General features: G+C 51.7%; 1 protein-coding gene and 1 long non-coding RNA gene across 24 annotated transcripts; one reads left to right on the top strand and one right to left on the bottom strand.

Moving 5' to 3' along the window:
- The first annotated feature begins 1,323 nt into the window (after window positions 1–1,323).
- On the top strand, window positions 1,324–24,256 carry TFAP2A (transcription factor AP-2 alpha). 18 transcript variants are annotated; one of them, XM_082413828.1, is made up of 9 exons: window positions 7,690–8,370; window positions 10,630–10,683; window positions 10,827–11,064; window positions 14,159–14,210; window positions 16,298–16,529; window positions 18,391–18,509; window positions 20,422–20,563; window positions 22,118–22,173; window positions 22,456–22,591. In XM_082413828.1, the coding sequence occupies exons 1-8, from the start codon at window positions 7,697–7,699 to the stop codon at window positions 22,131–22,133; spliced, it is 1,527 nt and encodes a 508-aa protein (XP_082269954.1). In that variant the 5' UTR covers window positions 7,690–7,696; the 3' UTR covers window positions 22,134–22,173; window positions 22,456–22,591. The 18 variants fall into 18 exon arrangements, 16 of the variants coding, with proteins under 16 accessions (XP_082269947.1, XP_082269945.1, XP_082269949.1 ...); XM_082413827.1 differs by lacking the exon at window positions 22,118–22,173 and having other exon boundaries at window positions 7,668–8,389; window positions 22,456–24,256; XM_082413818.1 differs by lacking the exon at window positions 22,118–22,173 and having other exon boundaries at window positions 22,456–24,256.
- On the bottom strand, window positions 5,042–9,878 carry LOC309638205. Of its 6 annotated transcripts, XR_014251024.1 has the most exons (4): window positions 7,542–7,604; window positions 7,080–7,219; window positions 5,917–6,290; window positions 5,042–5,715 (listed from the first exon to the last, which is right to left on the bottom strand). It is a non-coding gene; the product is annotated as an uncharacterized lncRNA (long non-coding RNA). The 6 variants fall into 6 exon arrangements; XR_014251021.1 differs by lacking the exons at window positions 7,080–7,219; window positions 7,542–7,604 and adding an exon at window positions 9,621–9,878 and having other exon boundaries at window positions 5,917–6,191; XR_014251022.1 differs by lacking the exons at window positions 7,080–7,219; window positions 7,542–7,604 and adding an exon at window positions 9,621–9,727.
- Window positions 24,257–24,557: the final 301 nt, after the last annotated feature.

The raw sequence follows: 24,557 nt of genomic DNA, 5'->3' as shown, positions 1-24,557 counted from the left end.
GACGAGAGTCCCACAGCCCAGGCATGATTAACATGCCTAGGCGACACGGGGACTCCGAGAGACACCACCACACCACCCCTGAGAAGGTCGGGAGGGTGCAAGGCCATCTGGGCTGGCCACCAGGGATAGAAGCTCTTGCGCGGGATTAGAAAGGGGAAGCTTTGGTGCGGGGACAAGTCTTCTCCACTCCTCAGCGCGGAGCTGACCTTTTGCACACATTTGCCTGAGGAGTCAGAGAAGACGATTTGAAACCGGTTCTTTGTTCCTCTCGCAGTGTCCGCGACGGCAGCCTGGCAGAGTAACTGGGCCTGTCCCAGGAGTCCCTGGCCCAAGCCCTGGGCTGGTGGCTGCCGGACTGGGGCTGGCACAGTTGCAGGGCCAGCAGGGTCCGAGGCTGAGCTTCTCACCCTCGCCTCCCTCCCGGCCAGGTGTGGTTCCTACAGAGGTGAGCTCCTTGGGAGCCCCAAATCCGGTGGCTTCTCGTAAAGCTCCCTTCTAATTAGAGCAGCGGTGAAATCATTTAAGTGATTTCATCTGTAATGGGAAAGCAACACCCCCCCCCTCCCCAGCCCAAACCTCAGTTGACCATCCCAGAACCACCGACGCCCCTTTCTCCCTTTAAAAAGTTTTAGTGGAAAACATAAAGAGCCGGGAAGCCACAGAGGAATGGGGGCGGGGCGGGGAGTCGTGAAAGTGAGAAGAGAGGGCGGACCTTAAGTAGAAGTGTAAGTGTATGCGTGTGCAAGTGTGTGTGCGCGTGTATGTGTGTGCGCGCGTGTTTGACTCTCTGCGGAGGGAGGAGACGAAACCTAAAAGTCGGAAGTGAAACAGAATCGTGAACGTCTTCACCTACTGAGAAACACTTTGATCTGAGATCCGACGCTGAAGCAGCCCTGGGGGTTGCAGACTCGAATCCTCGAGGTTGAACCTCGCAGGCCGGCGGGGAGGCCTGGACCGGGGATCTGGCTTCACCGCGTGCATCCAGGTGCGCGGCACCTATCGGTTCTGACCCAGTCTCCGGGCCTTGCCCTTCCCCCCCGCCCCCCGCCAGGGCTGGAGATTCTCCCGGCCCCAAAGTTCCGAAGGGGAAGAGAGCCAAGGGAAGAGTGTGTAGATGCCCCCATCGCTTGAGTGCGAAAACACACCAAGTCACACTCGCGGCGCTCCCAGCACACTCCAGCAGGCAGTCTGTCTGGGTTCTCCGGCCAGGGATTGACCGGGAAAGCGGGTTGGGGCTGCTGGGAAAAGCTGGAGCTGATGGCGAGATTGCCGCGGCTATAAATCCATCACTTCCCAGGTCAGCTCTGCGAGGCGCTGGGACTAGGGCTGGCGGAGTGAATTCCTGGGCTAGCGCGCATGCGTCGGCAGGTAGCAACCCAGCTCTTTATGACCAGGTGAGATGTTGGTGAGCAGGTAAAAAAGGAGGATTTGCCTAAGCGATTCCAGGGAGCGGGCCCGGCCGAGCCCTACAGCCCATGCCCGGCGGGGACCCGTCGCCAGGAGCACCGAGCCGCGATGTCCATACTTGCCAAAATGGGGGACTGGCAGGTACGGGGGTTTGCCTTGGCCGGGGCTGAGGTGGGCGGGGGTGGAGCGGGGGAGGGGGCCGGGCGGGGGGAGGCGGAGAGGAAGAGCCGCGGCCCAGGACTGCAGCGTCGTAGGTGAGGCGCGCCTGGCAGCGCCCAGGAGCGTTCCCAGGAGAGAAAGAGGGCAGGAAAACGGGCGCAGGCGGCGGCCGCGGCGCCGGGGGCCACGCGCGCCACCGGCCTGCCCGGTGCTGGGGAGAGTCCGGCGCACGCTCCACAGGTGGCCCCGGGGGTCACCGGTGCTTTGCGCTACGGACGCCACCACCTCCCCCCCCCCCCGCCCGCCGCCAGTAGAAACTGGGGTAGATGACTAATTCAGGCGGGGGCAGGGCGCAGGCGGGCGTGCGGTGCGCCGCCAGCAAGGTTCCCTGCTCGCTACGCCTCCGATCTCGCCCTAGACCCCAGGGCGGCGCGTGAGATGGGGTTCCAGTGCACCTGTCTCTCCTCGCGTCTCCACGTTTGGGGGACCACAAGGGAGCGTGGAGAATAGAAAGGGGTCCGGCTGGACGGGTCGCGCCGGCGAGCACGTTCTTTTGGGGGAATGCTCAAAAGAGTTTGCGCAAAGTTGAGCTTCTCGCTCCGTCTTCTTCCCGAAGCCACTTTTCACCGCTTGGGCTACGGGTTGGGGTGCCTGGACGGGGGCGGTAAGTGGCGAGTGATGAGGCAGAAGGCCTAGAACTGGTCGAAACCAACGCCTCCCGAACTCGGCCCTGCTAGGCCGCGGGCACCGCAAGGCCAGCTAGGCTCCAGATCCTTCTCTCCCCTGAGCCCCGGGCCCGACCCCGGCCGAGGGAGCCTGCATCCAGCGCTCTCTCCTTTTACCTTCCAGACGTTTCCCCTAAGGGAACCAGGGCGGCTCTGGCCAGGTTGGTGAGGATAGCAGCCTCTCCCGTGTCGCCGATTTCATAATGGGAACCGCGGGGCCTTCTTTTCGCCCTAGCCAAGCGGAGGCCTGGTTAGGGCGAGAGTCTATGTGCCTAAAAGCCCGCGGGCCGATTTGAAACAAACCCCGATCCTCTCAAAGAAAATTTGAGGCCCTGCTCTTTCCGGGGCGAGTTCTTTGGCTTGTTTCAGATTTCGGCCATCAGAAGTAAAGTTCAGAGAAGTCCCGTCTTCCCTACATTCTCTGGAGTTGGGGAAAGGAAGTCATCTTGCAGTATTTATTTCTTTCATTGCACTTATTCTTTTCATCAGCCGTGAGCTCTTTTAGACCTCTCCTCCCAGTTAAACCTAAATAAATGCAATTTCATCTCCAGAGGTAGACTTTGTGGTTTAAGGGTGCAAATCCCCCATCAAACTCAAATCTGGGGCATCCACACCTTTCCCTCCCTTGCCCCTGTGGATCTCAGGGCCCTTCTTCATTCTCTTCTCTGGAGGGGAAGACTGGGGGACTCCTTGACGGAGGTCTTTCGGTTTTCCCCTCAAGCCGGGCGAACTTGGCTGCAGAATTCCTCAGCGTGAGAAAACGCCCGCAGCGCAGGCTCGGCCAGGGTCTGGGCCTCCAGTGGGTTCGACTGAGGTTCGGAAGCAGCAAGATTCCAGCCTGAAGGGGACAGGAGTGAAGCCTGGGCCTGGTTCCCGTGGGTCCACTGTTTGGCAAGCGGTGGGAAGCCGGGATCTCGGGTGGGGCACGCGGATTTGGGGCCTGGAGAGGCCGGCTCCTCTGGCTTTGGCCTGTTGGGCTCCTGGGGCCCACTGGGTGGTAACAGCTGGTGAAAATGGAGTCCTTCTCCTTCCCTCGTTGTCTCTTTGTCTCTCTCAGTGTCTCTGTCTCTCACACAGATACTCACTCTTCTCCCAACGCCCTCTCCACGCCCCCATATCAGGCCTGGACCCCCGACCCCTGCCCCCATGCCTGGCGCTGCTGTCCTGGGGTCCCGGCGAGGCCGGAGCATTGACATGCAATGAAGCGACTTGTCGTGGTAATGACGCTCACACACTACCGCGGCTCCGCTGGCTCCAGGGGCGACCGGGGCGCTCGCTCGGGCCTTTTCTTCGGCGCTCCTAACGCGGGCGGCGGCGCGGAGCCCGCAGGCCCCAATCTGCACCTCAAAGGCGCCCTCGGCGGGAAAACAACAACAGTTTAGCAGCCCCGGCGGGTGTGGAGCCGGAGATCTGCGGGGCTCGGGTCAGCAAGGGGGGAAGGTGGAGAAGATGAAGGCCCTGAAATGCCTTCCCCAGCCCACAGATAGAAAGAAAGCGAAACCTAGATTTCCCCCAAGCACACTGTGGCGACGTCTGGGGGTGTAAGATCCCCTGCTTCCGGGCCTAGGCTTTGGCCTACAGATCGCGCTCTGGGGCTGCGGCCGCGGCTGGAAGGGTGTCGGTCCCCCGGGCGGCCCATCCCCCGACTTCCAGCCGCCACGTTGGGCGGCGGCCCCGGGCCAGCCCGCAGGGTGCGTGGCGCTCGCGCTGGAAGTTGACCATTTTGCGGGCGGAGCGCGGCGCCGAGCCCGGAGCTGGGTTCAGCCAAGGGCCTGTGCCGCCGTGCGCCGGCGGGGGCCGGGCGTGCAGGGGAGCGCCCGGGGCGTCGGAAGGAGCCCCTCCGGCTCTCTACCCCCCTTCCGGCTCTGGTCTTCTCCCTAACTTTTTCTGGGGGGGGGCTTCTGGCCTACTCTGCCGGGCTTGGGGAATTGGCTGCGGTTGTCTGGAGGGAGAATTGCCCTTCGGCGGCTGGGGTGGGGAGCGGGTCCCCCTCCTCTCGCCTTCCTTCCACCTGTTAGGCAACGCTCGCATTCGCGACAGCCTTTACCCTCGCGGCGAGGACGCACCGTGAGACCCGGGAGGCCGGGAGATTTGCAAGCAACAGGCCCAGATGGCAACAGGGGTCGTTCCTAGAGCAACTCTGAGGCGAGACCTACTGTTGTTGGGGGATTTGTCGTATTCGAGAGGGAGAAAGGAGGTTTTGACATAGGGCAAACGAGGAAGCTCGGCCAGAGAAATTAATTACTCTGTATTTCCAAGGATCGCATCACGTCTTTTTCTGGTCTCTTTCCTTAAAAAGAAAAAACTCTGTTTCACAGAAGAAAAAAATACAGAGCCCCTGTGGGGCGAGCAGGCCCCCGTGTGGAGCGGGAGAGCCGGGGCTGGCGGACCTGGACGACGGGGTGGCTCCCCGGCCTCCGGGTTCCGCGCCAGCCGGGCACTGAGCCGCGAAAGCGCCCGCGTTAGTAACAGCACCAAATCATGAAGGAACTCTCCCTGCTTTAATTAAAAAGGGGAATCTTGGGAAAACTGGAGCAGATTAGCACAGCGAAGGGTTGGTTCCCAGCGATTTATTTTGATGCATGCATGACACGGCGCACACATGTCGGTATTTCGGCTCAACTCCAGAAGCGACTGTGAGTCTCCATAGGAGTTCCGTATTCCTGTCCACACTGCACCCAGCAAGCCCTTAGCCCAAATACCACGTTGAATTATCAGTCGGCCCTAGCTTCATACAAATGAGAGGAAAATCATTTAACCCCTGGAGCTGTCAAGTAACCTCTTCAGGGTACACTTTTTATTTTACACGCGGCAATTAAAGGATCCCAAAGCCCAGCCGAGCGACTGAAGCCGTCTGGCAAAATCTCCAACCTGGGGGGTGGGGTGGGCTGGGAAGCGCGAAGCCAGTAAAACTCCCAGGGCGCCGCGGCCGGAGGTGTCAGCTGCCGGGAGCGGAGGCGATCTCTTGTTGGGCAAAAATCCTGATGTGACTTCGCCGGTCTTCGTTTGGTGGTTATATTTGATTGCGAAAGGGATAGTAATTTCTAATAAGATTGGACGGGGCCGAAAGGACAGAGCCGCTGGTGGAGGCAGGGATGAGGGAGAGAGGTGCTGAAAGCCGGGCCCCGGCGCGGCCTCTCGGACCCTGCGCAGTGCCGGGCTTTTGCCGGGGCGTCTCCGGCGAGGAGGAGACGGAGAGGAGAGGAGAGGAGAGAGGAGAAGAGTGGCATGGGGGCGGGGGCGCCGGGGCAAGGGCGCGCGGCGGGGCTCAAGGGAGATTTCGTGGGCTCCCCGGCAGGAGCGCGCTCCAGGAGCAAGTTTGCGGCTTGGAGAGGCCTTTATACCTGGGTCGGAGCGGCCGGCGGCAGATTGTGGTGCTGGCGAGCAATTGGACTATTGTTGATATGCTAATGAGGCGATTAGGCTGTTGGTAAAGAGCAGGAAAAGTGAAAAGTTTCTACCATTAGAGGGAGATCTCCGAGCGCGCACGGGAGCTCTTTCCCTTCTCGCCTCCTCCTCCTCGCCCTCCTCCTCCTCCTCCTCCTCCTCGCCCTCCTCCTCCTCCTCGCCCTCCTCCTCCTCCTCCTCCGGCGCTCACCGCCCGCAGCCGGCACTTTGCGCTTACCCAGAGAGTAGCTCCACTTGGGTGCGAGGCGGAGAGGGGGCAAATCCATTCACGCCGATCCATGAAAATGCTTTGGAAACTGACGGATAATATCAAGTACGAGGACTGCGAGGTAAGCGCGGCGCTAGCTCAGTCGTCCTCGCGGCCGCAGGCTCAGAGCCGTACTTCCCGCTCCTCCTCCTCTCCTCGAAGCCAGCTGCGAGGTGCGGGTGGGACAAACTTTCCCCAGCGCAGCGCCCGCCTCTCCGATTCGCCCGAGGAGCGCAGGGGAGAAGCTGCAGAGGGAGGACGAGGACGTTCCCTTCTTTCATTTCCCTCCTTCGGAGCCCCTGTCCCACTTCCCCCCTTTTCCTCCTGACCGCTTTTGACTGTGCCTAAGAGTAGAGCGAAGAGAGACAAGCTGGGTTTTTGAAGCAATTGCTGGCAATTGGGCACGCGTCCGTGCACTCTGCGTGTCTCTCCAACGAGATTCTGAGGGCCCAAGTCACCAGGAAAAAAGAAAGGAAAGAGGAAACCCTTTCCCCTCTTTAACTTTGTCTCTGATCTTTAATATTCCTTCTTTTATGTATTCATTCTTTCCTTCCTGCCGTCCCCCCACCCGACTTTTCTAAAAAGGCCCTTTTCAATTTGGAGAAGGCCCCCCCCCGCGCACACTTCGCTCTCAGCTGGGCTGCACCTCCCAGTGAGCGGGTTCAGTTTGGGGACACTCAACTCCCAAACTGCTGCGGGGCTCCTCCAGGTACACTATGTTATTCAGGAAGTTCTAGGCAGTTTCTCTCTCTGAGCTACTTGGTGGGCGCAGCCCTGGGGTGGGGATGGGAGGCGGCACCGCGCGGAGCCGGCTGGCCGCCGGCTCCCTACACATCCGCCGGGCACTCGGCTGCGTGACCGTGGGAATCCTGGCGGGGCGGCCACAGCCTCCGGTGCGGGGAGCCCGCCCGGCCGGTAGAGCGCGCAGCACTGGAGCCCATTTTAAAAGCCATGATTCCCGGAGCTCGGCTTCTTGGGGCAGCCGAGGAAGCCCCAGGACTACCGGCCGGCCGGCGGGAGGCGCTGGGAAAGGGCCTGGCGGCCGCTGTCCCAACCCCCTTGCAACTCCCCGCTAAAAAGAGCCGATGAATCACGGGAGGGGGAGGGGAGGGGGCCGCGACCGGAGAGATTACCTAAGTAAATAATAGGTGGCATTCCCGGTTTTTGCTATTTTTTCTTCTCTCTTTTCTTTCTTTCTTTTTGGCACGTGGAGCTGGGAATGTCAAGCTGTCTGTGTGGGCGCAGCGGCGGGGTCTTCACTTGAAATCAGAACCTGGGCTATGTGAACGATGTGTCACCCGTCCCCTTCCTCCTCTCCTTTCTGTAGACTATTTTAAATCTTTCCCCTTTCCCGGGTCCTCCTTTTTCCCCTCCCCCCCTCCCCCAGGGCACGAGGTGACATCCCAAGGGGACGGGTGCTTATCTGGGGACTCGTGTCGTGCGCGGTGCGGGGCGCAGAGACTCCATGTCGGGCCAGTCGCTTTGTTTTCAGGGCTGGGGGGCCCTTTGCGAGCTGGTCGGGGTGACACTGAGCCCCTAAGCCTCCTAGGGTGGATTGTCGCATCCGGGCTGTGGCCCGGGGCTCGGGCAATCACCTTCTCAGAGGCCGAAACCCCCGGCGGGCGGGGTCCGAAGCTCCGCGCGGCGCGAGCTGCCCGTGGGACCCAGGTGGGAGGCGATGCACTTGCACCCCCGGAGAGGGACCCTGTGGGGCCGCGTGTGCATGTGCGTGTGAGTGACACAAAAACAGATGAGAAGCGAGAGGAGGGAAAGGAGGATAAATAGAGCGAAGGCTGTTTCAACAACTTTGCGGTGGGCGAGCGCCGGAGCAGGGATTTCGGGTTTCCGAGCCGGCTTGGGGCCGTCTAATTATGTCGGGCTCTGCAGGGACACGCAGGAGGCGAGGTGCCGCTTGTTCCGACACCCCGGCGGGCAGACTGGCAGCGGCGGCTGGGGGAGAGCGAGCCGTGTCATCCGGGGGGGCGGGGGGCGTCGGGCGGGAGTGGCCCAGCCAGTCAGACGGGTTTGCGCCGGGAGCCGGGAGCCGGTGCCAGCGGCGCCCGGGCTGGGCCGCTTCGCGCCTCTGCGCGCCCCGGGCGGCGTCCCGGCTCCCCCTCCGCGAGCCCCGGCCCCGGAGAGCCGAGGGCAGGGCGCCCGCCGCCGCGAAGTGTCCAGCCCCGGGAGTCCGCGGGAAGCCCGAGCGGCGGCCCGGGCGAGGGCCGGGCCCGGGCGGGGTGCCGGGCCATGGAGGAGCGGCGCGGGGGCGGGCGGCCGAATCCCGAGCCCCAGGCCCGGCTGCGGAGCGGAGAAGCCCGCGGCCGGAGGCGCCCGGGAAGCAGCTCGGGCGCCGAGAGCCAGACGAACGCCCGGACGCGGTCCCCGGCAGCTCCCGGCCGCGACGCGCGGCCCCCGCGGCATCCCGAGGTCTGCCCCAGCCTTTTAGGTCTGATTGTCCTCGCTCGCTTCCTCTCCCCTCCCCCTCCCCCGCGGCCTCCCCCTCCGTGCGCGCCGGCTCGGTCCCCTCCCCTCCCCTCCCCCCTCCCTTCCTCCTCTCGGGCTCTCCCTCCTTCCCGCCCTCCCCTCTCCCCACTCCGTGCTCCTCTCTCGCGCCCACACTTTCTTTCTCACACACGCACGCAGACACATTCCCCCTCTCTGCGCGCTCGCCCTCGGTCTCCCTCTCTCCCTCTTTCTCTTTCACTTTTGCTTGCCCTGCAACCTTTTAAAATGTTGCCCCTTCCCTGTGATTCGCCAGCCGCCGCGCCGCGGCCCCCCGCGCGCTCGCCCGCTCCCTCTCTCGCCCGCTTTTTGTCTCTCGCGCTCCCTCTCCCCTCCTCCGATTTGCTACACTGAGGCTCCCGTCAATGGACTGCATTGAGAGCCGGCTCCGGCGCGAGTTGCCTCTCCGCTTCACGCTCGATTTCCAGGCATTCTTCCCTTATTAAGTATTCGTGTAATATTAATAGTCATGAATATCTGCTATTAGCAGGCTCCAGGAACGCTGCCCAGCGCGGTTATTAGAAGCTCAAGCGAAGCCGCCGCTAAGAAAAGAGGGGGAGACACGGATTAAGGAACACGCGCGCGCGCACACACACACACACACACAGACACACACACACACTTCTTGCTTTTTGCCTTTTTGGGGTTTTTCATTTTTTAAGGAACTTTGAATCCTACCCGCTCACGGCAGGATAGAGACTGTGGGTTCGACCAGCTGAAGGCGCCGCTCGAATCGGTGGTTCAAGTTCGGATGGACCAGAGCGGGGCTCCAGCGCTCGGGGGAGCGGCGGCGCCGTGACCGGAGTCCCGGGTGGCGCGGGGCTCTCGGCGCCTTTTGTGTGGGGCGCGCTCGGGCAGCGGGGCAGCCGGGCTCTCCGGGCTTGCTTGTTGTTTTCCACCCTGACTCGTTACCCCAGACTCTTCGCAGATGTTAGTTCACAGTTTTTCAGCTATGGTGAGTCCCATCCCCACCCCCATCCCTGTTTCCTTAGGAATTTTACTCTGGAAAACCTGGGGCTGCGGAGCGGCCCGTCCTCCTAGCCCGGCTTTCCTTCAGGGCACCCCCTTTCCGTTTGCATTGCCCTCGCTCCTCGTATCTCTCCCTCTCTTCCATCCTTCAGCCGAATGCGGTACCCCCCATCCCCCGCTCGACCTCTCCCGGCGCGCAGCCCTACCTCGCCGCTACTTCCCAAGGCGTGTTTCTTGCCACGTTCGTCTTTATTTCCTCGCCTCTTCACGTGTTCCCGAGATGTTCTCAACATTTGATGCTTAATCCGGCTACAGGAAAAATGCTGCCCGGTGTGCCCCTTCTTCCCCTCGGGGTCCGGGGCTGAACCTCCGAGGGCTCGCATTGCCTGCAATCAACTCTGTTCGCTTGTTTTGCAAGCGAATTGCAATAGAGGAACCCAAGTCAGGCGTTTCTTCTGCCCTTTGGGGCTGCGGTGGAAGGGGCGGGGGCCTCCGCCCCGGGGTGCACCTCTCTCTTTTAAACCCAAGACAAGGCTGGATCTTTCCATTTGAAACCTTGGCTTGATGTCCCTCTCTCCCCGTTTCTATCACAAATCGACCCTGTCCAGAAAAAGGCTCCTAACTGAGGAAGCCGATAAGACAGACCCCCATCCCGCAGTTAAGACCTTCTTTAAGCTGGTAACTTGAACGTGGGCTTTCCTTACAGCCCTCTACGAAATATGCTTCTATTTAAATAGTCATGAAATGGTAATAGCCTTTGAATGGGTATGACTGTTTTCCTCCACTTAAATGGAACAGGGTAAACAATATCGCAGTGGCAGGCAGGTTCAAATGCAGGGACAGAGAAAAGGCCGCTTCTGCTGTTTAATATTTAGTAGGAATTTTAATTTTGCGTAAGGGAGGCTTCACCCCACAGCTTAACGGGCTGTGTTCCGGGAGGCCCTTTTTCGCCTTTTCCCCCCATTGAAAGAAACGCCTAAGGGAGAGTCTCTTGTGCCCCCTCACTGGCACAGTCGAGGTCCCTGCGTTTGGGGCAGGGCCCTTTTCACTCCCGGAGTATTTGCTGAAAAGAACCGCCTAGGGCTCCTTTCTCGCGGCGGCCTGCGGACGGGGACAGGCCGTTTCCCACGCAGCCCTGAGCCGTGCACTCAGTGTGGCAGCTGTAACTCGACGCCTGATTTCTTGTTCTCTGCCCTTGCCCTCGCTCTCTTCCAGGACCGTCACGACGGCACCAGCAACGGGACGGCACGGTTGCCCCAGCTGGGCACTGTAGGTCAATCTCCCTACACGAGCGCCCCGCCGCTGTCCCACACCCCCAATGCCGACTTCCAGCCCCCCTACTTCCCCCCGCCCTACCAGCCTATCTACCCCCAGTCGCAAGACCCTTACTCCCACGTCAACGACCCCTACAGCCTGAACCCACTGCACGCCCAGCCGCAGCCGCAGCACCCGGGCTGGCCCGGCCAGAGGCAGAGCCAGGAGTCTGGGCTCCTGCACGCACACCGGGGGCTGCCCCACCAGCTGTCGGGCCTGGATCCCCGCAGGGACTACCGGCGGCACGAAGACCTCCTGCACGGCCCCCATGGGCTCGGCTCAGGACTCGGAGACCTCCCGATCCACTCCTTACCTCACGCCATCGAGGACGTTCCGGTAAGAGGCCCCGCGGGCGGCGGGAGAGGAGACGCAGACCCTGCTCACCCACCCCCGAGAAAACCCCCGGAACGTGCAGCCCGGGGGCCCGGGCTTTCCTCCCTGGCGTTTACTTTCTCGAAATCTCCTTTTGTTTTTTGGGTGGACACTTTAAGGACCCACCGAGACAGCCGCCTTAAAAAAATGGAAAAGAATTGTACTTGAGGGTTCTGCCCCTAGAACAATGGCTCCTGGAGCTCCTTCAAACAATGCCTGCATATTACCATTGAGAAATTAGACGAATGTCACCGTTGACGGTACCTTCCCTTCTCGACGACAGTAAACTGTTTGGACGGGGAGAGGATCTAATTCCACCGCTGTGTCTGTCGTGGGGATTTCTCCCTGTCCTGAAAAACATGTTAGAGTCAACAAAAAGGGCTCATTGAAACGCCCTGGCCATTTAAAAGAAAGTGTGAAAGATACACTAGGAAAATTATTTTTACCGGATTTTATGAGTGCTAGTGATATCTGAAAGTTATGTGTATACCCTACCCTGATTAAAGAATAGTAAGGAGCAAGTCCGAGCAGGAGGACATTAAATGCAGCCTTTTTCTCTTCCTAGGGGTGCTAAATGCTGACCTCATAAATCATTAACTGGGTTCCCAACGCCTCTCAGAACCCGCTACACCCCCATATTAAATGAATGTTTTGAGACTATCGGGCAATGCATTCTTTGAGTTCTAATTCAGTTATCAATAAATGCAGTTTGAAATGATTTCTAAATAAGCATGGTATTAGCGCATTTACTGTTTACAATGCAAACCAGGCTACTGATAATTTGAAAATACTTTCTGAAATTAAATTTAAACCAGCATCTCTTGCTTCAATTCTACATATTTATGGTTTCCTCACAACCTTCCTGAAATGGAATTAGAGCAAGCCAATAATTTTATTAAAGCTGTAAAGGCTCTGTTAATGCTGCTTTTCTTTGGAGAGGAAATGTATCTGGATGTGATTTTTGCTAAAATGCTATTTCAAATTACTGCATCAAATATTGCAGCAATATGTCCGTTGACAGTTTAATGATTACTGCATTAGATTGCAAAGAAAATGGTCAGATGAACTTACCTGCTTGCTTGGTGAATTTAAAACATTATTTAAGTTACATAGGAAAATAGAAAATTTATTATATCTCTCATTTGGCCTAGTTAATCACTGAAATTTGTTGGTTATGTTTAGCAGCGTAGCATGGAAAGCAGGAAAGTAGGCAGTTGATCCAATGTGGGGTTTAGTAAGCATTGTGTGTGTGTGTGTGTGTGTGTGTGTGTGTTTTCATACATGTTTTTAGAAACTGATACTAAACTGTGCATTTCTTGGAAAGTAAAATGAGAGGAGCAATAGCTGAGAAAAGGGCCATTAAAAAACCAACCTGGAAGTTGTGATCATTTTAGTTCCCCTTCCCAAAGGTTCTCTGAATCCTTATCCTAGTCTGCTCCTTGGAAATATTTGAATTGCAAAATAACGTTGCGAGCTTTTGGAACTACTGTGAATTAGAATTGCTCTACTTTGCAAAAATTCCAAAGTGGCTGGTGTGAATTCTTGACACCGGTATAGTCACTCTTCGTGGTGAGATTGGCCTATAGGAGAAATTAATCAAAAGATCAAATAAAAACAAGGAAACCCAGTTGCTGCTCTTCCCCTTCCCTCCCCCACCTTTTAAGAAAAAAAATTCTTTCAAAGGAATTTGGGTCAGGAAAAGGGTTGTTTTCAATTTTCCCATTGCTGCAACAGTTAACCTTTAATAAGAACGACTGCCAGATATTTAAGAAAATCAAATCGATGGTGAAAATTATTTAATCATTAATATCTCAGTGGGGTTTTAAACTTAACAGTCTTCCCTGTATGGGCAAGGTCTAGAAATAACACAAATAAAAGTATTATGCCACACTACATTTACTTTATGGGTTTAGGGTGCATGCATAAAGGGATCATATTTCCCCATATAGTTAAAACACAAGAACTGCAGCAGTAGTCATTTCTGAACATTTCTCAATTTAATTATACTTAAATCCAGAAGCACTTTAGGCAAGTTACAAATGAGAGCATTGAGTATAATAAAACCTGTAATAAAGCAACTTAGTACCATCCACCCGGAATCATTGCGATCAGGCACAATTAACAGGAGCATAAATCCAAGACAGAATGGAAATGTTCGAATCAGTATTATTGTTGGACAAAGACTAGAGAAGGAAGTAATAGTTTTTTTAAATGGTAATGCCTGTGTTTGGTAACGATTGTGAAATCTTCTATCTCAGCAGCCCTGGTGCTAATTTGTAAACACAGGCAGACATTATATTGCCTGTCAGTTTCTGCATTAGAAAACACGATTTCATTTTACTTTCTAATCACGTTTTGACTCTAGCACACACGTATACCCATCCATCTGTAGAAAAAAAAAAAAGGAAAAAAGAAACCCACACTAACAAATCCAAATCTGCTACTGGACACAGGAAAACCTCAAAGGATTTTTGTTTGTTTGTCTTTCTTTTTATCATTTTCATATCCCTATCTGATATCCAATTTAGACAGTAGTCCTTTTAAAATTTTTTTCATTTATCCATAAGTGAAGGTGTGTATACACGTTTGCTCTTTATCACATCACCTAAAACGTTTCCAATACTCCCCTGTTACTCCTGACTGTCATTTCTATTGTGTTTCTCTGGCTTTTGCTGCCTGAACACTGGAATTGCTGAAGTCTGAAGCCGCTGAGGCGCCAAACTAAAGCTAGGTGTATTTTTAAAGGTCGAACTGACAGTGAGAAAGATCAAAACTCGGTTTAATTTCCAAAGAAAGTTTTATTCCCCACCCCCAGCTCCTTCAAATGTGGATTATTTGCTGGGGAACGAGAAATTGGCCGTGGGTGTACAGTGAAACCTCTTGAGCTGCAAAACCCCCAATTCCAATAAGCCAAGATGAGATGTTTATATATAAATGTCACTAGATGGGAGGGGGGAATTTTGAGTCTACACCTTCCCCTCCCCCTATCTTGCACGAAATATTCATTTCCTTTTGTTTTGATTATACACTTACATCCATGTGTATCCTTTTGTTGCAGCATGTAGAAGACCCGGGTATTAACATCCCAGATCAAACTGTAATTAAGAAAGGTAAGCCATTTCCTTCTGCATTCCAAGCATGTCCTTACAGGCACAGTGCTATTTAAAAGAACTTGCAGAGCTGTGTTTATTTTTTTCCAAGTAGGATTTCCTAAAGGCTCAGAATTAGCGAATAGATAGGCATAGAATAGCAATGCTTAAATGATCGGCTTTCAGTATGTTAGTAATGGCAACAGGCTAGCTTTGTTCTGATTCATGACTTGAACATTTAATTTAGTTTAATGATATCTGGACAAACACATGAAATGTGTAATAGTTGAACAGATTTGGAAGTGGCATTTCAATTTTGGAACGGTTTTAACAGTTCAGTTAATCCATTGCGTGAGTGGCCATGAGTGTTAAGAAGTGTATAATGCTAAAAACAGTGCAAGTAATTTAATATTAATATAGGAGCAGATGATAAAAAGACATAGCACTGCTTAGCAGAGGGGGAAAAAAATCTTTCATGTTCTTAAATTTAATTTCTCATTAGCTGTTTAAGGGTTTTTTAAACTTTGTGAATTAGGTTAACAAAAATTTGGCTTTTGGTTAAAATTAGCTTTTTGAAGATGTCAGGTTTATTAGCATAATGGTTTGCAGCAGGAATTGTTTTTAAAAAGTGTCAAGTGATTTGGATGGATTTGTAATTTGTGTTGTTTAGTGAGTAGAAATAAAGTTTACTGGATTAAATGCTATTCACAGCAGCTTTTTTTTTTTTTTTTTGTTATGGTGGCAATGTTACATTTCAGGATTCTAGGCACCACCAGAGGACGATGCTATATAAAACTGTTCCCATTTCTAACCCCAATCAGTATATTGTTAGCGAGTTTAAAGTTTCATTTTTGCATCTGTGAAGTCTTTGTCATGTCAAATTAGATGTGCAAGGGATAAATCTTAAGAGATGCTCTTTCCAAGTCGACATGATAATTGGCTCTTTTATTAGTAATCTCTCAAGAGTTCGTTTAACTCCTATTGTCTCTATTAGCCTCCCCAGAGCTATTAATGTCACAAGTGATCTATCCAAAACCTAGAGCCCCCCCCACCTCCCTATACGTCTAAAATATCCCCATTCAAGAGGGAGGAGTACTGTATACATGTATTATGATGCATACATGTATTATTATGTATGTCTCCATATGGAATTTTAAGATGCAAATGCATACTGTATTTAAATGGTTATGAATGCATCTGAATTATATTGGTGTCAGAAATGTAACATGTTAGTACACTTTCTGCTGGCCTTGAATTGTTTTCTAAGTATGGTGGATCCAACGATGAAGAGCTTATAATTTTAACTAACAAGAATATATCCTCCCCTTCCCCCCTTCCTAAAGAAGACGCTTAAGCATAGGACTATTAACTCTTTGCTCATCAAAAGAACACATTGCTAGCTTTCCATGGTAGGCCTGTTTATCTTTCTTTCTCCCAGTTCAAAACGGGGCTTGGAATGGATTTCCAAAACTCGAGTCTTTTTCACAGCTAAACATAGGAAAGGGCCTATTTATCAAAAGGATGGGGTGTGACAACAGAATCCACCACTTCCCGGCTTGGTGCCTTGAATGAAATGCCCATTTACAGGCCGCTTTAGCCATCTAAACTCTCGGCTGATTTTAATTATAGGTCTGTGAAGCAGTTTCTCCCCAACGCTAAACCCCTCACCCCACGAAAACTCCCGAGCCTACACAGCTTGCTCTCGGTTTACAAACGTCACCCCTTCGCTGCACCCCGTCTGGGGGCCACTTCCCTCGGATGCTGAGAGCCGAGAGGGTCACGAGTTCACCACCATCTCTAGACAGCACCCCCGCGGTTAAATGGCAAGGGTCCAGGCAGAAGCACAGGCCTGGCTGGCGGGGCTGGGCCGCCCCCCGGCCGCCGGTGAGACGCGCCGAGGGGCACAGGCTCCATCCCCAGGACCGGGATGGAGCAGGGACTAGGGCAGGAGATGGACAAGGAACCAGGGAATTTTCAGGGCTGGAAGAAAAGCGGGGGTTGCGGCGCAAGCCTGGGAGCCGGCCCGGACCGGGACGAGGGCCGGGGTCGGGCAGGGCTCGGGAGGGATCCTCGGCGCCCACACGCGGCCTCCCCGTCTGTCTCCGCAGGCCCCGTGTCCCTGTCCAAGTCCAACAGCAACGCCGTCTCCGCCATCCCCATCAACAAGGACAACCTCTTCGGCGGCGTCGTGAACCCCAACGAAGTCTTTTGTTCAGTTCCGGGTCGTCTCTCGCTCCTCAGCTCCACCTCGAAGTACAAGGTCACGGTGGCGGAAGTACAGCGGCGCCTCTCACCGCCGGAGTGTCTCAACGCTTCGCTGCTGGGCGGAGTGCTGCGGAGGTGAGGCCGGAGGAAGGCCCTGCCCGCCAAGCATTGCGCCTGCGCCGGGCCGGCAACGCGGACGGGCCTCGCGCCAGGGCCCTCCCTTCGCGGGAAAAGAAAGGGGCGGGGAAAAGAGCGTAGAACCCGGTGGGTGGGAACTGGGGGCGGGGTGAGGCGGCGGGCGCCTGCGCACTCCGCCGCGTTCCCGCGCGCTCCGTCGTTCCGGGGGCGCGCCCGGGTCGGCCGGCGCAGCGCGCTCAGTGGGACCTCTGCCTCCTCCCACCCCCTCCCCGCGCGCACGCGCAGTTCGCTCCGCCGCGGGCTCAGTCCCGGCCGCTGCAGCCGTGGGGCGCCGCGCACCCGCCTTTTCCCTCCTCGCGCACACCTTGCAAGCCTAGGAGAACTTCCTCTCAGGCGCCTCACTTTGCCTTACCTCCATGTAGGGTCTCCGATTGCAGCCCGCCGTCCCTTGAATAGGGTTTAAGTAGAAGACAATGGTTTTCTCTAGAGGCTCCGCGCCACGCCCCCGGGTCACCAGACGCAGACCCTCCCGCCCGAGGTTCTCGCACTAATGGTTCCGATGTACCGCGTCCCTATGTGTGCCAGGCAACGTGCGAGGCACGTTTGCGTGCATTATGTGTGGTCGCTACCGACGATTGCATGTTGCATATGTGGCCAGGGATTCTCGTCTCACCCGCTCGAGGTCGGAATGATTCATTTCGTAGATGAGATTTTATAAGGGTCGGCGAGGTGAAGCACCTTGCCTCAGGGCAGGTTTGTCCCTCCTCTGGGCTTTTTTGCGCCTAGGGTTCCACCCAGCGTTGTGTGTGGTGGGTCTTGAGTTGAACTTTCCCAGATAATATTTTCTACTTTTTCTCCTTTTTAATTTTTAATGAGAAACTGGACCAAAACTTCATTCTTTTGACATTTATTCATATATCTGTTTATAGACCCAGAGTTCTGCTGTGATGGGTATATGCCATACAAAGGCTACAGAGTTTAACATCAGCTATTCCACTCTTTCCTTCCTCCTTCACGGTCATTTGCTGTCCCTTTGTAATCTTTCATTGACACAGATCTGAATCCGCCCTCTGCCTTTTTCTCCCCCTTCCCCCATCCCCAATATTGGAGACTGTTTACCTAGGGGAGTATAATCTAATCCACACAATTAAAGAGCACTTGAGTAGGGAATAAAATCTGAAATTAATTAATTTGCTGTTTTATTTAAACAATTTATCTTAACCACTTTCTGCTTATGGGAGTCTATTTAGACATCTATTTAGAACCACCTCCATCGTCTCTGAAATCAGGGAAATTTTTAAAGGCTGATACCAACTTTTGACTTTTCCAGTTAGGCTGGTGACATGGCATGTAAACAGTTGGTGAAATGAACTTCCCACTGGGGCTAAAGCCAGAGAAAGAAACGTAAGAGTGATGATAACTTTGGTTACTCTGAATAACCTAACAGCAGATCTTGCAAAGACAATTTAAAGACCCCATTGGGATTTGTGCGATTGTAACAACAGGGAAAATATACAGTCATCAGTTGAACTCAAAAATACTTCACACCCTAGAGAAGAGAGCTGTGTTTATTTGTTTGTAGTTCTTCTTTAGAGAGTTGGGAGATCAGAACCTTCCAACCTGCCACAATAGTTGCAGTAATAACTGAATACAGGGGGTGCTTTAGAGTTTAACAAGCATTTATCGCCTATGTTCTTTCTGTACCATTCCTTCCTAGGTTTCCCTTCCTTACATATCTCGGGGCCAGGATCCTAAATTTTTAAAAGTACATTTTAGGAAGTTGTCAAAATGACTACAGTGTAATGCAGAGCAACCAAATGTTTTCTAAATCCCTTTCTCACATGTATTTGTGAAACAGGGCGAAGTCTAAAAATGGAGGAAGATCTTTAAGAGAAAAACTGGACAAAATAGGATTAAATCTGCCAGCAGGGAGGCGTAAAGCTGCCAATGTCACCCTGCTCACATCACTAGTGGAGGGTAAGTGAGTTCCCTTGCTAAAGAGAAGGGAAGTTTCTTCTGAGAAAATGGCTAATATTCAGTGGCCAGATGTTTGGTTGTATTTTGTCAGTTGGGCAGTTTCATTTTTCCAGAAAACATAGCCAGAAGTGAACGGAATTCTTTCATGTCAAAAAACTATTTGCATTTATTCCTGTCCTCCTTTCCTCTTCCCCTCTGCCACAAAATTACACCTCCCTAGCCCAATTCTGACCTAAACAACGTGAAAACTTAAGAACTGCATATTCTTCAAGTTCCAGTCTCCTTTATAGAGCTCAGCAGTAAATCACTTAAGCTATTCTGACATCTGCGTTTGAGAAATGCGTGACCATTACTTCCTGAATTAATTTGGGAATCTTTGACCTGCATCCTGATTTAAGACCATCCTGAAAGCTCAGGGTTATATGCCCTTTTAGGTTTTTGTTTTCCAAACATATGCTCCCTTATCTCTCATTTAATTGTGCTTCTCTACTGGAGAGGAAGAAAAGTGAGCAATTTTAGACTTTGAGTTATTTGGATGGGAAAAGAAAAAAGAAATATAAGCATTGCAGAAAGTGTCTCATGTCAGCTTTTTACACACACACATACACACACACACACTCGCTTCTAAACCCCTCAAAACAAAAGGTCACCCTGTCCTCACTCGCTGTTCTAGATACATCAGAATCCAGTCACAACAGTCACATCCCTACTTCCTCTAGATCCCTCTTAAGTTTGTCCGATACTAAATTGGCTTAAGTTTGGGTGTGTTGGAATGAATGTATAGTTCTTTTGCATTTTCCTTTGTGTTCCGTTGGAAATGTCTTATGCCAACAGGAAAAAAAGAGGCACTTAAGTTATGGCGCAGATTTTAAAACTACCATTTATATTTAAAGAAGGCACTTAATCTTATTTATATCTTGTATTTGAGGAGACATAGTATAATCGAATTCAACTTCTAGCTTTGTAAATAATTTTAGAAATATTTAAAAACATAAAATTGAGGAGAAACCCTATGAACCATTCGTTAATGGTGTCAAAAATGATACTAATGTGACTGTTAAGTCATAAGCAATTGTTCAGTGCCAGAAACTCAGCTACAGTAGCATTATATTAAAAATAATACCAGTACATTGGGAACCCACCGTTCCGACCCCGAAACAATTACACGCAGAGAAAACGGTAGTAGCGGCTTTGGGGGTAGTGTGAGAGTGTGCGTGGTTTTGGGGTTGAGTCCTGTAGCAGGGAAGCAGTTTCTGGAGAACTGTTATTGTTTGTGATCTGCTCCATTTTATGGAAACAAGCTCAGCGGAGAGGGCTTTGATGCTCTAATTGGCGCATGCGTTCTTCCGGAGCTGGAGCTAATGGCAGGAAGCCCTGCAGTAAAAACCAACTGGTTCAGGAAATTAAAACCAAAGATTCGAAAATCAACAACACAGGCAGACTCAGTGGAGTGACCCTCAAATCCTCTTGGTTAATCGGTTTGGATGAACAGATAATTATATGCGATAAAGTTAAAATGTAAACCCTTAGTCGTTCCCTTGCAGAAAAGCTCAAGGAGTAATTATGAATATCATTTATGAATGTGTTGATAGGTGTGAGGTTGGAATACAAGAAACATTTTAAAAGAGAAGGTGGGGGAATGTCATCGGGGTGGGGGATGAGGCTGGAGGGGAGTTGATGGGATTTTACATTTTCCAATCGCCTCGGCCTTCTAGGCTAAGTGGCCATTTTCCCTGGGAAGTGCAGCCGCCAGATCCTACAGAGAAGGAAAGAAAATGCCTGAAATGGGAAAATAAGTAGTTTGTGTTTCCTACAACATCTGGGTTAAGAAAATAAGGGAGTTGGGAGGCAGTTTTGATCCCAACTTTTTTCATTCTCTTGCCCTCGCCTCCCTCCTCTCACCTCTTGCCAGGAGAGGCCGTCCACCTCGCCAGGGACTTTGGGTATGTGTGCGAAACTGAATTTCCTGCCAAAGCAGTAGCTGAATTTCTCAACCGACAACATTCCGATCCCAATGAGCAAGTGACAAGAAAAAACATGCTCCTGGCTACAAAGTAAGACATTACCTCTTCGGGGTCTCTGTGTCTCACTGTCAAGAGAAACAAAAATCAAAATCGTTTTTGCTCTCACTTTTGGCCTCTTTTCCTTTTGTGTTAATCAGCTCTGTTGTAAATATTGAAGTTACAACACAATCTAATAAACCATAATTGATTTTAAAGGGGCAATACAAGGAAGATTGTGAGTGCGTATTTCCCTCTTTCCCCTCTCTTTCACCCCACCTTCTCATTTTTTAAAAAAAATTAACGTGTATGGGGGTGGCGTATAGTAGGGATTTGATGGAAGCTGAGTGTGGATTTGCGACTCTTTCTGGTCAGAAAGACCAGAATCAGGTTCTTTTTTTTTTTTTTAACTTTTTATTTTATATTGGAGTATAGTTGGTTAACAATGTTGTGATAGTTTCAGGTGTACAGCAAAGTGATTCAGCTATACACATACATGTATCTATTCTTTTTCAAATTCTCGGAACCAAGTTCTTAAAGGAGTGACAGACTTGCCTGTATCAGTTTTTGTCTCTTATCAATATGTTCTCCAAGGGCAAGGATTAAGCAGTGGACTGCAAAATGTTCAAGCCAGAAGCTGTCCTAGTTTCAACCCTAATTCCTTCTCCCATTTCTTGCCTTCCTTTCTCATCCTCCTCAAAAGTGCTGTGTACACACACACACACACACACACACACACACACCCCACAAGTTCTAGCCTACAGGCGAGATGTCAAATAGGTTTCCAAATGGCCCAAGTTATATTCCCATCGGTGCCTGGGCTGAATAGGCTTCTGCAGGTGGTGTGTGAAAAGAAAATGACTGTTTTGATATGTTTTCTGGAAATTAAAAGGCTTGTTTGGAAGCCCTTAATTATCAAAGTCGATGTCACAGGAGGGCATGGAACCAGAGGGCAGAGGCAGCGGCCTCAGGCAGGGCAGTTTCTGGCCTGGGGACACCAGCTGGCCTTGGAGGAGGTAGTCTGTCAGTGCTCCCCATTCTCCATCCTGCCTTCACAGCCCCCCACCCAAAGGCTGCTGCTGCCTCAGGAAGGCCCAGCTAGTCCTTGCTTCCCAGATTCAGAGACTGAGCTTCCCCTGTGCAGGCCACATCGCCCATATTCCAACTTTTCTCTTAGCTTCCTAAACACACCCATATTCACAATTTCCCTAAACAATTTTTTTCTGGTGTGTGGGAAAAGAGGTGGAATGGGTGATTGAAATGTCTATTTCTTCTTCCGCAAACCACTCTGAATTATCCCCAAGTAACATTTTTTTTTTTTTTTGGTGACTTTTATTTTTAAAGGCAAAATAATCCCAAGAAAAGTTTTGCCTTTCTTGTCCACATCCACCCTGATCTGAAGGTGAATGAGTGGAGAGTTCATTGCCCCCAAACTGCTGCCGAGGTCTCTAGAAGATTAGGGAAGAGGGGGCTCTATAGTATTTTGAGCAGAACAGCTGATGGGTGCATGCTATTGGCTGTGGAAGAGATGCTTGCGTTTCTGACTCCTTGCCCCTCTGACTCACCTTTGTTTCTCTCCTAACGTGTAAAATGTTTTCTTGCGTCTAGGATGCTTTTGGTGTGAGCCAGAGAGGAGGGGGTTAGAAGTTTGGTGCAGCTGAGAGGTGAGAGAGACACACACACACACAGAAAGACAAGAGAGAGGCATTTGTGGACGTGTTTAAAGAGCAGGAGATGTTCAGGTGGACTCAGAGGTGGCTGGGTCTCCCCACATGCGCCCCTCCCCGCCCCGTCTGTCTCTGGGGCTTTGGGTCAGGTCAGGTGTCGGCGTGGTCCAGGCAGAGGTAACGGCAGGGAGCGAGGTTTTCTCTGCTGCCGATGCTGCTAGCTGCCGAGCCTCATGTCTCTCTCTCTCTCTCTCTCTCTCCGCTCCACTTGTGCTGCAGACAGATATGCAAGGAGTTCACCGACCTGCTGGCTCAGGACCGATCTCCCCTGGGGAACTCGAGGCCCAACCCCATCCTGGAGCCCGGCATCCAGAGCTGCTTGACCCACTTCAACCTCATCTCCCATGGCTTCGGCAGCCCGGCGGTGTGCGCCGCGGTCACGGCCCTGCAGAACTATCTCACCGAGGCCCTCAAGGCCATGGACAAAATGTACCTCAGCAACAACCCGAACAGCCACACGGACAGCAGCGCCAAAAGCAGTGACAAAGAGGAGAAACACAGAAAGTGAGGCGCTCCTCCTGCCCCGCCCCCTGCCTGCGCCGCCTCCCCGGCCCCAGCGCGCCCACCCACTCCATCTCCATCTCCATCGTCTCCATCTGCATCATCTCCATCTCCATCTGCATCATCTCCATCTCCATTTCCATCTGCATCATCTCCATCTCCATCTCCATCTCCATCTCCATCTCCATCGCCCCCCACCGATCACCACCGGCAGGTGACAGCTCCGGGATCAGCAACCCCCCACTGCTGCTACTGCTGCTGCTGCTGCCGCCGCTGCCGCCACCGCCTTCGGTCCGGAGTCTCGGGGTCCCGGGGACGGCGCTCCACTGTGAGCGGGGCGACCCCGCAGTCTCAGGCCCCGGCCCCGACTTCCTCCATCAGCACCAACTCCCCTTTGCCCTCGTGTGGAGCCTAAGAGAACAGAACAGGCCGTGAAGCCAGCAAAGAAAAGTTCTGTCGGAGTTTGTGAACCTTTTTTTTTTTTTTAAACTAACAAATCAACAACGACAACAAAAAAAAATTTAAAACTTTTTTTTTTTAGAAAAAAGAACGTAAAAATTAAAAAAAAATTATATGAGCTTCATGGGACGGAATCACCACCTTCTCTTACATACTTCAGATTGTAGCCATACTAAAAAAAAAGAAAAAGAAAAAAAAAAGGCAAAAAAGGCTAATGACATTTTTATCAGTATTGTGAATAAACTTGAACACAGATACTCGAAGTTCCATGTCTTGTCTTCAGTTCTAGAAGTTTTCCCTCTTCAAGGTAAAGCGACCAACTTGAACTCTCTCTGGCAACACGATTCACAGTTCTATAAGGGAATCAGTGTTCACGTCTCTGTATATATTTATTTATGTGTAATTTAATGGGAATTGTAAATATGGTGAGTCTGTTTTAAGCCTTTTTTTTTTTTTAATTTATCTGGTGATCTCGTTTACCTCTTGTTTAGTGGGTTTCGAATCTTCCCTATTAGTTCTTCATGTGGTTCATGGTACTTATTTAGGAATCCAAGGTTTGGGGGATTTTTTTTCCTCTGGTATTCATGAATTTAGCCCTGTTGTAGCATGTTAAAAATGACAATGAAACAGCTGAACAAATAAAAAAAGTAAAATAAAATTTTATAAATAATTAGTATTACATTTAGCTTTTCATTGAACTGAAAGAAAAAAGTGCTATGGGACCCTGGAAAGATTTTTTAACTTGAGTGGTTTGATAACCGTTCTGTGTATTGTGGGGAGAAAAAAAAAAGTTTATTTTATTCCACTGTCCTCCCTTAAAAGCATCATTTGAGCAATAAATGAGTATTGTCTTTAAACCAAGGGTTAGGGATTTCCCCCCCTCCTCTTTTTGTTCAAAGAACTTCAAACATTTGGGACCACCTGGTATTCTGTATTTTCACTGGCCATTTTGGAAGCAGTTCTAGCTGTATTGTACTGAGTTGTGCTGGAGTAGTTTCCATGCCTGTCAATGTATCATAGCCCTTTGTTGCCCAGATAAATAAATATTTGATACGCTTTATGTCGATTTTTTTTATTCAGTGGCTGTCTTTACCCAGGCGTATTTTTGTTCTTGGCAGTATTTTTTATTCAGTATGGTTACAGTAATTGAGTTTAACTCTCCCTTGGCAATTGCTCCTTGCAATAAGCAGCTGAACCCATTGTTTCCCTCAAGTATAATAAAAACTTACTTTCAACTTGGAGTTCAGAGCAGGGTATCATTTAGATATTCCACTGAGTCTGTATTCAGACAAATGACACAATAAAACCCAATGTATTCTTTTGGATAAAAGATTGTTTGTACTGCTAAAGGAATGACATAC

This window comes from Balaenoptera physalus (assembly GCF_965194825.1).
Source record: "Balaenoptera physalus genome assembly, chromosome: 11".
NCBI lineage: Eukaryota > Metazoa > Chordata > Mammalia > Artiodactyla > Balaenopteridae > Balaenoptera > Balaenoptera physalus.
This window is presented reverse-complemented; position numbering and strand designations above follow the sequence as displayed.

What these genes read in the sequence shown, in the direction of transcription:
- TFAP2A (XM_082413818.1), top strand. Translation starts at nt 7,697, where the DNA reads ATGAGAAGCGAGAGGAGGGAAAGGAGGATAAATAGAGCGAAGGCTGTT. An exon ending in ACGCCATCGAGGACGTTCCG is followed by an intron (nt 11,065 to 14,158) that starts GTAAGAGGCCCC and finishes CTTTTGTTGCAG; the next exon opens with CATGTAGAAGACCCGGGTAT. An exon ending in AACATGCTCCTGGCTACAAA is followed by an intron (nt 20,564 to 22,455) that starts GTAAGACATTAC and finishes CTTGTGCTGCAG; the next exon opens with ACAGATATGCAAGGAGTTCA.